This window comes from Ambystoma mexicanum, chromosome 13 (assembly GCF_040938575.1).
Source record: "Ambystoma mexicanum isolate Mex_15411 chromosome 13, UKY_AmexF1_1, whole genome shotgun sequence".
In the NCBI taxonomy this organism is placed as follows: Eukaryota; Metazoa; Chordata; class Amphibia; order Caudata; family Ambystomatidae; genus Ambystoma; species Ambystoma mexicanum.
This window is the reverse complement of record NC_090938.1, coordinates 126915955-126928213: the sequence shown is the minus strand read 5'-3', so window position 1 is coordinate 126928213 and position 12259 is coordinate 126915955. Positions and strand designations below refer to the sequence as shown.

Here is a 12259-nt window from a genome sequence, read left to right as displayed (position 1 = left end):
GTGCTGTGGGTAGTTCGGGGAGAGGGAATTGTACATGGACAGCATGCCATTAGGTATTTGTATATTATGGGAATCTCATCCTCAAAAGAGGATAAATACATGTCTTTCCTAGAGTAACCACCACCCTTGACAACCATCTCCTCCCTTGTGATGCTCCCACGTGTTTACAGCCCCAGGGTTAGTGTGGCGTTGCCCCTTTAAGGGTACGCACGCGACGGAGTGACGTTCACTCCGTCGTGTGCGCTGTTAAATAAACGGGGCGGTTCCTGGTGACGGCAGATCACCGGGGAGCCCACACCGACAACATCACTGTCTCCGTGTCTTACTATCACGGGGGTGGGTGGCTCACGGAGGCGGATCACCGGAGACCGCCAACACTGGCGACGAGGCCCGGATCGCTTCCTGGGACAGGCGGGGAGTTTCGTCGGGAGCGCAGATGATCGCATGTGAACGCTCCGACGAACTCCGACCGCAGAGAAGGAAGCGACGCACGCGGCCGGCGGCCATTTTGATCAATAGGCCTCGGAGACTCACGGCTTCATAACGAAGCGTCGGTGAGCCATCCGGCCACAATTTTTGGAAATTTCAGCGGCGGATGATCGCTGAATACAGCACATGTCAGTTCCAAAAGGAAATTTTGACATTTTCACTGTTATTACCGAGCAGAGGCACGGAGACTCCATGGAAAGCCTGCTGTTGCACTAGGGGTCTCTTCCTCTACTCAACTTTTGGACACCTCATTGTCTGCATGCCGGCTGGAGTGACACCTCCACGAAGATCACGGCTGGTGGTGAGTTGCGGCCCCTTTCTTCTCAATCCTTTGGGGTGCCTGTGCGCTTTCCACCATGGATCAGGGTGCTGCTGCTGCTGCTGCTGTGGCTCCTGTACCTCCGCCTGCTCCTCCGCCGAAACCACCGGGGTCCCTACAGCCAATGCCTGAGTTTGATATCTCGGGTGCTCCATCAGGCCTGGGACAGAGGTGGAAGATGTGGATGGATAGGCTGGAGATGTATTTCAGGGCCACAATGGAGACAACGGACGACGGCAAGCTGGCCACTCTCCTATACTCTGCTGGTCCTGCGGTGCATGAGGTATTTATGTCCCTGCAGCCGGTGGACGGATCGTTTGCGGCGGCGAAGGAGGCACTCCACAATCATTTTCTGCCGATGGCCAATGCGGACTATGAACGTTTTCTTATGGGAACGGCTCGACAAAAAGATGATGAGACTCTGGATGTGTTCTTTGGGCGGCTGCGGCGATTGGCAACACCTTGTGCCTGGAACGACCCTGAGGTTATGATTCGGAACCAAGTCATTCAGGGGTGCAGCTCTGGGAAACTGAGACGCCAGATACTGCGAGAGCCGGGCATCACCCTCCCTCGCATCCTAGAACTGGGTAGGTGCCACGAGGTCTCGGAACTGCGGGCAACCAGGATGGAAGCGGGTGCTCGCCCAGCCAAGATGGAAGAGGTCTGCGTGGTCGGAAGAGGCCGCGGGTTAAGGCGCCCCATGAACACTCAGACCCAGCGCGCGCAGGGGTCGAATGCCTCGTGCCCGAAGTGTGGGTACGATCTCCCGCACCCCGCGGAATGCCCTGCAACGGGAGTCAAGTGTGGCAGATGTGGAGGCCCTGACCATTTCGCCAGAATGTGCAGGTCTGCCACCCCCAAGATTGTGCCGAGGGGACCAGTTTGAGCCGGCTTCTTCCGGCCCCAGAGGACCACCAACGTTGCCCAGGTGGACCAGGGTGACGAAGGGGCCCCTCAGGATGAGGTGGAGGAGGAAGAGGACGAGGAGAACGTGTTTTTCGTGTCCAGTGTGAGCGTGCTCAAGTCCCGCTCCAAAAGACAGCCCAGGTGCAACGTGCTGGTTAATGGAGACTCTGTGCCGATGCTAGTGGACACTGGCGCATCCGTAAATGTAATGGCCCGCCAGCATTATAAGACCATGCAGGCCCCGCCCGCGCTGGCTGCGCCGAAAGCACGCATATTCGCCTTCGGCGGGGACCGGCCTTTGCCTCTAGACGGTGTGTTTGTGGCTGATGTGCAGTATGGTGACTCACACATACGGGCTAGGTTCTATGTCACACCGGTGAGCGACAACACCCTGCTCTGCTGTGCCGCGGCGGAGGCACTGGGTATCGTCACGTTCGCCTACTCAGTGTACTTAGATGACATCCAGGTCCTCCTGGCCAAACATGGATCCCTGTTTGAGGGCATTGGACAGCTGGTGGGTGAGCCGGTCCGGCTCCATATCGACAAATCTATACAACCAGTGGTGCTGAAGCACCGACGGGTTCCTTTCCATCTCAGGGATCTGGTAGATCGCGAACTTGACAACCTCGTGGGGCTGGACATAATTGAAAAGGTTGAAGGCCCCACCCCCTGGGTGTCCCCCATCGTCATCGCACGCAAACCCAAGCAGCCAGATGCCGTGAGAATCTGTGTGGACATGCGGCTCCCCAATAAGGCCATAAAGAGGGAGCGACACCTCACCCCCACCATCGATGACATTATTGCGGAACTGCAAGGTGCGAGGTTCTTCTCCAAGCTCGACCTGAGATCGGGTTATCATCAGGTGGTCTTGCACCCAGAATCCCGCTATATTACTACCTTTACCACACATCGGGGTCTCTATCGATACAAGAGACTGAGCTTTGGGGTGTCCTCCGCAGCGGAGGTCTTTCAAAACATCATAAGGGGTGCACTGGCGGATCTTGATGGCGTCCTTAATATTAGCGATGATATCTTGGTGTACGCCAAATCGGAGACGGAGCATCTGTCACGCCTGTCCAAGACCTTTGAACGGCTACGCTTGCTGGGCCTCACCCTGCACAAGGACAAGTGCGAATTCCTGAAGACGACGATCGAATTCTTTGGGTTCGTATTTAAGGCGGATGGGGTGTCCCCGGAGCCCCGTAAAGTGAGGGACATTAAGGAGGCGCGCCCGCCTGAGAATGTTGCGGAGGTGAGGAGCTTCTTGGGGATGGTCACGTACTGCGGCCGTTTCATCAGGAATCTCGCATCCCGCTCTGAGCCACTGAGGTCGCTCACCAAGAAGGACACCACCTGGCAGTGGGGCCCTCTGGAACAGGCGGCATTTGACGATATCCGAGGGGCTTTAGCGGCGCATGACACCATGGCGTTTTTCGACCCGAGCCTACAGACGGAAATCGTGGTGGACGCCAGCCCATATGGGCTTGGGGCGGTGCTTACGCAAGTAGGGAAAGACCAGGAGGTCCGACCAATAGCCTACGCCAGTAAGGCCCTTTCCGACACTGAGCAACGATACTCCCAAATCGAGAGGGAAGCCCTGGCGGTGCTGTGGGGCTGTCGGCACTTCCGCCTCTATATTCTGGGGCGTCCCGTGACCGTGGTCACGGACCACAAGCCGCTGTTGCCGATCATGGCGGGCTCGTCATCTCGCCCGCCAGTGAGAATTGAGCGCTGGATGCTCGCCCTGCTGGAGTATGGAGTGTCGTTGATCTATCGTCCTGGTGCCAACAATGCGGCGGACTACCTAACTCGACACCCCAGAAACGACTCGCAGGGGTCAGCATCGGCGGAGGAAGCCGACGAGCACGTCTGCCTGGTCGTGGAGACTGCGACACCCAACTCCATGCAGGTGGGGGAACTCGAGGCTGCGTCGAGAGGCGACGAATGCTTCGCCATCCTGAAGGAGGCCATGCAGAAAGGAGCCTGGAAGACAGTGCTGGAGGCTGTGGAACGAAGGACATGTGAGGCCCGGATCGCCCTCGAGCAATTGTGGAGAGTGAGAGAGGAACTAACATTCTCGGAGTCGGGGCTACTGCTGAGAGGGGAACGAATCGTGGTGCCCCAGACCAAAGTGGCACAGGTCATCGCACTGGCGCACCAGGGTCATCAAGGGGCCCCCAAGACCAAAGCTCGCCTCCGTCAGAAGGTGTGGTTCCCTGAGCTGGAGCGAAAGGTGGAGGCGTTTGTGGCCTCTTGCGTGTGGTGCCAGGCGGCGGCCCCGGCCCAGAAGGAACCATCCATTGAAGCAATGCCCCGAGGGACTCGACCATGGGAAGTGGTGCACGCTGACTCTGGATCCACGTCCAGAGGTACGCATTTTCTGGTGGTGGTCGACGAGTGGTCGAGGTACCCGGAAGTTGAGTTCATAGACTCAGTGGCGTTTGAGAACGTGGTGGTGGCGCTGGAGAAGATCTTTGCCACTCATGGCCTCCCCTCTGTGCTCTGCTCTGACAACGGAGCCCCATTCCAGGGTGAGAGTTTTGCCGAGCTCATGAAGGAGTATGGCATTCAACACCGGCGGGTCACCCCACTGTGGCCCCGCGCCAACGGGGAGGCCGAGCGCATGATGCGCACTCTCAACAAGGTGTTCAGAATTGCCCATGGAAAAGGGGAGTGTTTACAGAGGGCTTTGTACGTCTTCCTACGAGGTTACCGAACCACCCCTCACTCGTCAACGGGGGTGGCTCCGGCAGAAGCACTCTTCCAGCGGTGCCCGAGAGATGTCATACCGGAGGTGGGGGACAGAGACCCTGCCGTCATCGACAATGAGCAGGTGGAAGAGGACAGACAGGTCAGGACACAGATGGAGAACATCAGGAGGGGCCTCAGACCCCCACACATCGCGCTGGGAGATGAGGTGCTGGTGAGAAATCGTCACCCCCATGGAAAACTGTCTCTCACGTATGAACCCGCTCCCTTAGATGTGGTGGCCGTCAAGGGGTCGATGGTGACAGCCTCGGATGGAACTTCATCGGTAACCAGGAATGCGTCATTCTTCAGGAAGATCGGCGACCCCAGAGTGGACAGCCCGGACAGCCGAGAAGGTGAAGGCGCTCTGGATGAAGGTGGGGGAGAAAATTCCGCAGTGGAGTCTCCGGCTCGAGGCGGACCCGGTCCAGGGACACCAGCCAGGGACGGTGGCAGGAGGTACCCCCTGAGATCAGGGCGTGGGAAACCTGCCCGTCTCAATGACTATGTTACGGACTGAGCTGGGGAGGCTGACCGGGGATTAATGGTCAGGCCAGGACAGGTACCCACGGGGGATCCGGGGTGGCTGTCAATAAATGGGGGTTTTGTTGAAACTTACAGAGTTATATGTGTGATAGATGTGTGCTAGTTAGGTACTCCTGTTTCCAATTTGTTGTTATGGAAAAGGAGGAGTGTGGCGTTGCCCCTTTAAGGGTACGCACGCGACGGAGTGACGTTCACTCCGTCGCGTGCGCTGTTAAATAAACGGGGCGGTTCCTGGTGACGGCAGATCACCGGGGAGCCCACACCGACAACATCACTGTCTCCGTGCCTTACTATCACGGGGGTGGGGGGCTCACGGAGGCGGATCACCGGAGACCGCCAACAGTTAGGATCAAGTAGCCACTGCTTTCCCCTGGCCACATGGGAAGAGACTTTGGGCTGGGGTTTAGTTATGACTCCACACTATTCATCACAACGTGCAGTTCTTGTGTGGACGTGCAAATACTGCCCTGAGGTCAGACCGACCCCAAGATGTATTATTTTAATACATTAAATCCCAGAGCTGTGAAAAACGAGCTGTAATGTTTACTTCAAACCTTCCAGGAGTTATTTGCATTCTGGGACTAGTAGTTTTGCCCATCTCACTTTTAAATGAGGACTACGAGTTGCCCATACAAGACACAGAACGCAAAGAAAAAATAGGACTTTCTGCGAATCAACTCGAGAGCTTTATTGGTTTGGAACAGCCAGGTCACCCGAAATAGCTGCTGCAATCTGCCTTCTTCAGAGTAAGGGCTGGTACTGCTGCTGAAACCTGAGCTTAGCCGGAGGCGGGCCGTCCCGGGAGAGGGCGGGAGAGGTGAAGGGTTGGGCCCAGGCACACACCTGGATCAGGTAGGGTGTTTGCAGCCTGCGCTCTCTTCCGCCTCCTGTCTGACTGGTTATAGGTACCTGCATCTTCAACTACAATAAACAGGGCGCCTTGGCGGGGACCTGAGTTCGGGGAATCCCACCGGTGCTCCTGGGGGAGCAGGGTGCTGGCATGAGCTTCACTCGGAGGCGAGCTTTTTACCGGGAGGAGGTGAACAAAACCGTCTGGGAGCTGCCCAAGAGATATGCCTCCCTCTGCTTGGTGGGCAGCGGAGCCTATGGCTCTGTCTGGTGAGTTCCTCTCTTTTTTTAAAATTTGTTTATCTTTTGCTTTTATTTTTTTAAAGGGCTATACTCCATGTGTGCAACGTCTCCGGTGCGCTTCAGGTACATCTAGTACGGAGGTAAGGGCGGGGTATCAGGTAGCCCGTGGAGGAGGAAGGGTATCCGATTCCACCTTGATCCCCATGCCGTTGGGATAAGGAAGGGGGCGTCGAAACTTGTATTGGCCAATAGAAAGAAGGCATGGGCGATCCCAGCCGGTTGAAAAAAGTCTTCGGCGGCTGTCTTGCTGATTTATTTTACAGTAAATTGTGCTCAGTAGTAACTATGGTTTCTAGACACGAACTCAACTCTACAACCCTTAAGAGTTGTGTGTCTGCGGGAGGAGAAGGCGGGGGTCGGCTCAGGCTATATCATGTCCAGACAGGCCACGGGGCTCTCCAAACGGGTGACGCACCGGCACTTCCTGTTTCCACGCAGCGCATCTTCCTGTTGACGCAGGGAGCTGCCGGCTCTTGTTTCATAACACTGACCCAGGAGGGCCTGCTCTCGGCTTCCTTTCACCAACACGGGTGCTCAAATCTGTACACGCTAATCATGGTTCACAGTGTCATGTTATCGTCAAACGTGTTGTGTACAGCACACGCCGGTAGCTGTTGTAACTTGTCAGAAAGTGCAGTGGCAGCACAGCTCAGGTATCTCCAGGAATGGTCGTTTCGGTGCTGGTGGCTTATGTCGGGTGACTAGTGGCAGGTGCGTGGCAGGTGCAAGGTGGGTGTGGAAGTCTGGTTTCGTAAATGAGCACGCATCACCCGAGGAAGTTGACAGCATTAACGCTTTTATTGAGACGCTGCCTCAGGCTGCTAAACGCAAATCACTATAAAAATGCACATACAGCGTCATGTCGAGTTGCAGCAATCTGAAGCTCTCGCCTCCAGCCTTTCTCGCACATTTTCCCTCTGCTTCGGCTTCCCTCGTCGTCATCTCCCATGGTGTGCGGGGACAAGTCCGTGTCACTACATTATCTCGCGACCTGGTTTCTTCTATGCTGTCGTTTGGTGTTCTCTTTTCATTTGCCGCTCCACCTCCATGTTTTTTCCATATATTCCAGTTCTAAGGAGGGATGTTTTGTTCCTGATCCTAGAGAATCTCTTGTGGTTCTTCTCTTGGTTTCTGTTTCATGGTGGTCCTCTCCTTGATTCCTTCTGTTCTCTTAGGGTTCTTCTCTTTTTTTCTTTGACTGTACAGTGCAACTCGTGTCTGTTCCATTACTTCTTATCTGCGGTCTAGATGCAATATTCATGTATCTTGCTTTCTTGGATAGGAGCACTGTACTTGGACATTGTTTGCTTGTCTTTGTATGGCTTTTGGATCTCCTCATCTGATGTGTTGCCTTTTGACTGCTTTCCTCAAATTAGGCTCTTCTTTTCTCTTCCTGAGTTTCTTTCACTTTAACGTCTGCTTCCCTTAGTTTCCTTTACATTGGTCTATCATTTTTCTTTATCCATTGTAGAGAGATTCTTGTGTTCGCTAGTTTCTTCCTCATGTAAAACGGAAAGACCACCATAATGCTATTCAGAGTCATCCGATGTGCTGCTTACGCTTTTGTCCGCTTCTTGACAACCTAGCCCACCTCTGTACGTTGCTTGGATGATCCATTTCATGTAACCATGTATTCTTTCCACTTGTCCATTCCCTTGTAGGTAAAACAGCATGAATTTCTTAGGCTCATCTCTTCAGAGATGAACTGGTCTGAACATCTTCAAAACATGTTAGGGCCGACTTTGTTATTTCTGCCAGGAAATAAACCTCCGACCATTTGAACACGCAGTCCACAGTAGCATACTTTGCCTAGCTGGAATTTCATTGGTCCTATGCAATCTAATAGATCCCACACATCCTTGGCCTAGTCTACTGTCCACAATGGTGCTACTCTTGTCACCATTCATTTGTCTCCTTCCTCACAAAGCGTGCAGTTTCCCAGAGTCGCTGTGTCCATTTGGGGCCACCAACATTGCTCCCTTATTATTCGTTTGGTGAGCATAATTCCTGTGTCCTTCATGCCCTAGCCATATTATCTTGCTTCTCAGACCAGTGAGAGATATCGGCAAGTTCCTTCTCATCAGAACTCCTTTATGCTTGTGTAATTGTTGTATTTTCTAGTAGCTTTGCATTTCTGCCACTAGCATCCTTTATCCTGGCCACCCTTTTCTGGTGTACTCCAAGGTCTTATTTATGTTTTAATCTTTTCCTGTTTCTCTATGCCATTCTTTTGAAGTTATGGTTTGATCACCTCGCTCACAACTGCCCTTGATGAATGATGCAACACATTCTTCTTTCAGATGTGTTCCTTCTTCCTCTGTTTACAGCGTTGGTCTCAACAAACAGCCTGCCTCTCTTTTTTTCCCATCCAGGTATATGCTCTACCTGGAAGTTGTACGCTTGCATTTTCGATGCAAGTCTTGCTAGCATTGCTGTCTGATTTCCTCTGCTCCTTGGTCCTAATATGTTCACTAGTGGCTTGTGACTTAAAACTTCTTCCCCATAAGTATGTTCAGAAATGATTTACTGCCCAGGTGCTTGCTAGCATTTTCTTTCACAGAATAATGTTGCTCCGCACTTGTCATTGTCTTTTGATGCAAACACCACAGTGTCATTTTATTTTTGGTGTCTGTTGCATAAGAGCCACTCCTATCCCATATGCATCTACAGCTATGATTGTTACATTTCTTGCATCTAATGGTTTGAGGTTTCTATATGTCCTTCACATTGTTTTTTTTTTTTGATAAGACATTTTTTATTTTCAATTAGTCATAACATAGTCAAAACAACCAAAACCAAGGAACAAAAGAAAAAGAGGCAACGACATCAATTGAGGCCGACACAGCTCATTAAGCAGTATTAACAATGATAAGTCACAGGTCACCATTCTTACGGGACAGAGCCACAATATACAGTGTAAAAGTTCTGGTTAGCATCCCCAGGGCAATTTCTCCCAAACCCTTTCAATGTCTTTCAGTGTCTTTCAGGGCCCTCCTTCCTCCCATGCCGCCCAAATTTTGGAAGCCTTATTAGGACAGCCCCTTGCATTGTATATCCGTCTTTCGAGCATTGCACATGTGTCCATGTCCAGCGTCCACTGCTCCATTGTCGGAGGTTCCGGTACACCCCATTTCTGTGCAATGTTTCGCTTCATTAGGGCAGTCGCCGTGTGCAGCAACAGTTCCTCCCATTTATTCAGTTCGTGCTCCCCTGGGACTCCCAGGAGCAGGACCCTCGGGTCATAATCAATTGTTTTAGAAAGTATCCGGGCCAGCTCCCGACAACAGGCGTCCCAAAAAGTTTGGATGCGGGGGCAGGACCACAAAGTGTGGAAGAAGGTCCCTTCCTCGCCCCCACACCTGAGACAGTTCGGATTCAGTGCTTTCTTCCACCCAAACAGTGCCGTCCTAGGATAGTACACTCTATGCAGTACTTTAAGTTGCACCAGTCTGAGTCTTGAGGAGATGGCAGTTTCCCGCGGGTGCATTAATACCCGTATCCAGTCCTCAGGGTCAATATCCCCTACATCTGTTTCCCACTTGGTTTTTAGACTGGTCAATTCAGGGGTTGCGAAGGATGTGATGGCATTATAAAGGATGGATGTGCATTTGGAGGGGATAAGTTCGGGGAAAATGTTGCGTTCTATAGGTGAATATTCCGGGGTGTCATCTTCTATCGCTATGTGGACTCTTAGGGCGTGGGACATCTGCAAGTGATGATATCTTTCAGTGTCCGGGAGTCGAAACCTGTGTTGCAGGTCCGCAAACGGCGCAAGATTCCCGTCTTTCAGGACATCCCCCACCTTATGGATCCCCGCTCTCACCCAGGATGGCCAAGGTTCAAACCTTAAAATTTCTCTCAAGTTGGCATTACGCCATAGGGGCTGCGCCGCTGATATCTTGTTTCCCCAACCCACAAATTTATGTGCATTCTTCCAGATGGTGGTAATATGTGCTCTTGTAGTTGATGGGGATGGTCTGAGGGGGGCTTGGTATAGTAGCTGTATTGGGTCGGTGTCGTGCATGGGAGCCACTTCGGCTTTGATATGGGGTAGCTCCCGGTCCCCGTGCAGTAGGTCATTGACCACCGCAAGTTGTGAGGCCCAGTAGTAGGTCTGAAGGCGGGGCACTCCGATCCCACCCTCCCATACTGACCTCTGGAGTGTGGCCAGTGCTATGCGCGCCTGCCCTCCACCCCACAAGAGTTGCCTAAGGAGGGTTTCCGCCCGGTCAAATTCAGCCCCCGGGATCTGCAGAGGGGCGTTTTGAAGGGCGTAGAGGAATCGCGGGAGGGCCAGCATCTTGAAGAGAGCGGCTCTGCCCATGAGGGTCAGGGGGAGAAGCTTCCAATGTTGTACGTCGTTAGAGAATCGGTCCAAGATTGGTTGAAGATTATGCTTGCTATAACTGGTCAGGTCCGTCGTTATCCAGATCCCGAGATATCGGAAACCAGATTGTTCTATTCGGTATGGGCATTCCCTCGGGTCAGGCTGTCCCCTTCCCTTCACCGCGAAGAAAACAGATTTCTTCCAGTTGATCCTTAGACCGCTGAATTCCCCATATAGGACAAGAATCTGGGTCACTATGGGGCAAGTTTGGGTGGGGTCTCCCAGGTATATCAGGAGGTCGTCAGCGTAAAGAGAGATCCGATCCTCGTGGCCCTCCGGCCATCTAAATCCCACCCAGGATGTGCTTTGGCGAAGCCATATGGCCAATGGCTCTATCGCCAGAGCGAAAAGGAGGGGGGGAGAGGGGGCATCCCTGCCGTGTGCCCCTGCCCAGTCGGAAGGAGCGAGACGTCCACCCATTCACCTTGACTTCCGCCCAGATGTTCGTGTATAGTAGCTTCACCCACCCCAGGAACCCCTCCGCAAAGCCCATCCGTGCCATGATCTCCCAGAGGCCATCCCATCGAACCGAGTCGAAGGCCTTCTCGAAGTCGATTGCCAGGAGGGCAAGCGAAGTGTCAACGATAGGGGCCCTCTCCAACGCCAAGTGAAGTCGGCGTAAGTTCATTCTGGTCGATTTGTGTGGCATAAAGCCGCATTGGTCCGGGTGTATTAATGTGCTAACCACCAGTTGTAACCTATTGGCCAGGACCTTGGCAAGGACTTTGGCTTCGCCATTGATCAGCGAGATCGGTCTGTAGGAGGCACACTGCTCCTGGGGTTTGTCAGGTTTAGGGATGACGACGATGGTAGCTTTACATAGATCCTGCGGGAGAGCGCCTTGTTCCCGGGCCGTAAGTAGCATTTTATGGAGGGAGGATGTTATGTTGGTTCCCCCCAACTTCTGCCAAGTTTCAATTGGGAACCCGTTCGGGCCCGGTGTTTTCCCGGTCTGCAATTGAGCTAGTGCTTCAGCCACCTCAGTCTCTAAGAGGGCGGAGTCCAAGCACGCCTTTTGTTGCACAGAGAGAGTTGGGAATATTATGCCGTTTAGGAGGGTTGGGTCCAACCGCGAGGTCGGGGACCTCAGTCTCTAAGAGGGCGGAGTCCAAGCACGCCTTTTGTTGCACAGAGAGAGTTGGGAATATTATGCCGTTTAGGAGGGTTGGGTCCAACCGCGAGGTCGGGGCCCGGTAGAGCGCTTCATAATATTGGGCAAAGGCTTCAGCTATCTCCGCGTCCGATTCGAACCTCTCACCCTGTGGAGTGACAATCTCACGAACACACCGTTGACCCTCGTCCCTCTTCTCCAACCAAGCCAGCAACCGACCAGCCTTGTCTCCATGCTCGTAGATTCTGGCTCTGGAGTCCCAATGGGCTTGTTTCGCATTGTCTAATGAAAGATTACGGAGCCGTTCAGTGGCACGTTTAAGGGAGAGTTGGGTCTGCAGGGATGGGCCGAGGATGTGCTCGTTCTCACATTGGGTCAGCTCATCTTCCGCTCTTGTTATGTCCCGGAGTCTCTCCCGCCTTCTATTTGCCACCCAGGAGATTAAGGCCCCCCGTAAAACGGACTTATGGGCCTCCCAGACCACCACCGGATCTTGTTCTCCATTATCGTTGATTTCGAAGTACTCGGTGGAGACTTCAGTGAGGTGGTCAACAAGTTCAAGGAAACCCAAGTAGTAAGTGTTCAATCGCCATGTCCCAGG

The 12259-nt window shown here is 53.2% G+C and overlaps 1 protein-coding gene across 2 annotated transcripts in view; it reads left to right on the top strand.

The window, feature by feature from the left end:
• Window positions 1-5841: 5841 nt before the first annotated feature.
• Window positions 5842-12259, top strand: part of MAPK13 (mitogen-activated protein kinase 13) — a 308674-nt gene continuing 302256 nt past the window's right edge. Inside the window, exon 1 of one of the 2 annotated variants that reach the window (XM_069633431.1) lies at window positions 5842-6127. In XM_069633431.1, coding sequence (XP_069489532.1) covers window positions 6009-6127 — 119 coding nt within the window. In that variant the 5' untranslated portion in view covers window positions 5842-6008. Of the gene's footprint in view, window positions 6128-6700; window positions 6814-12259 lie in introns of those variants that run through there. The other variant, XM_069633432.1, reaches the window with a different exon arrangement.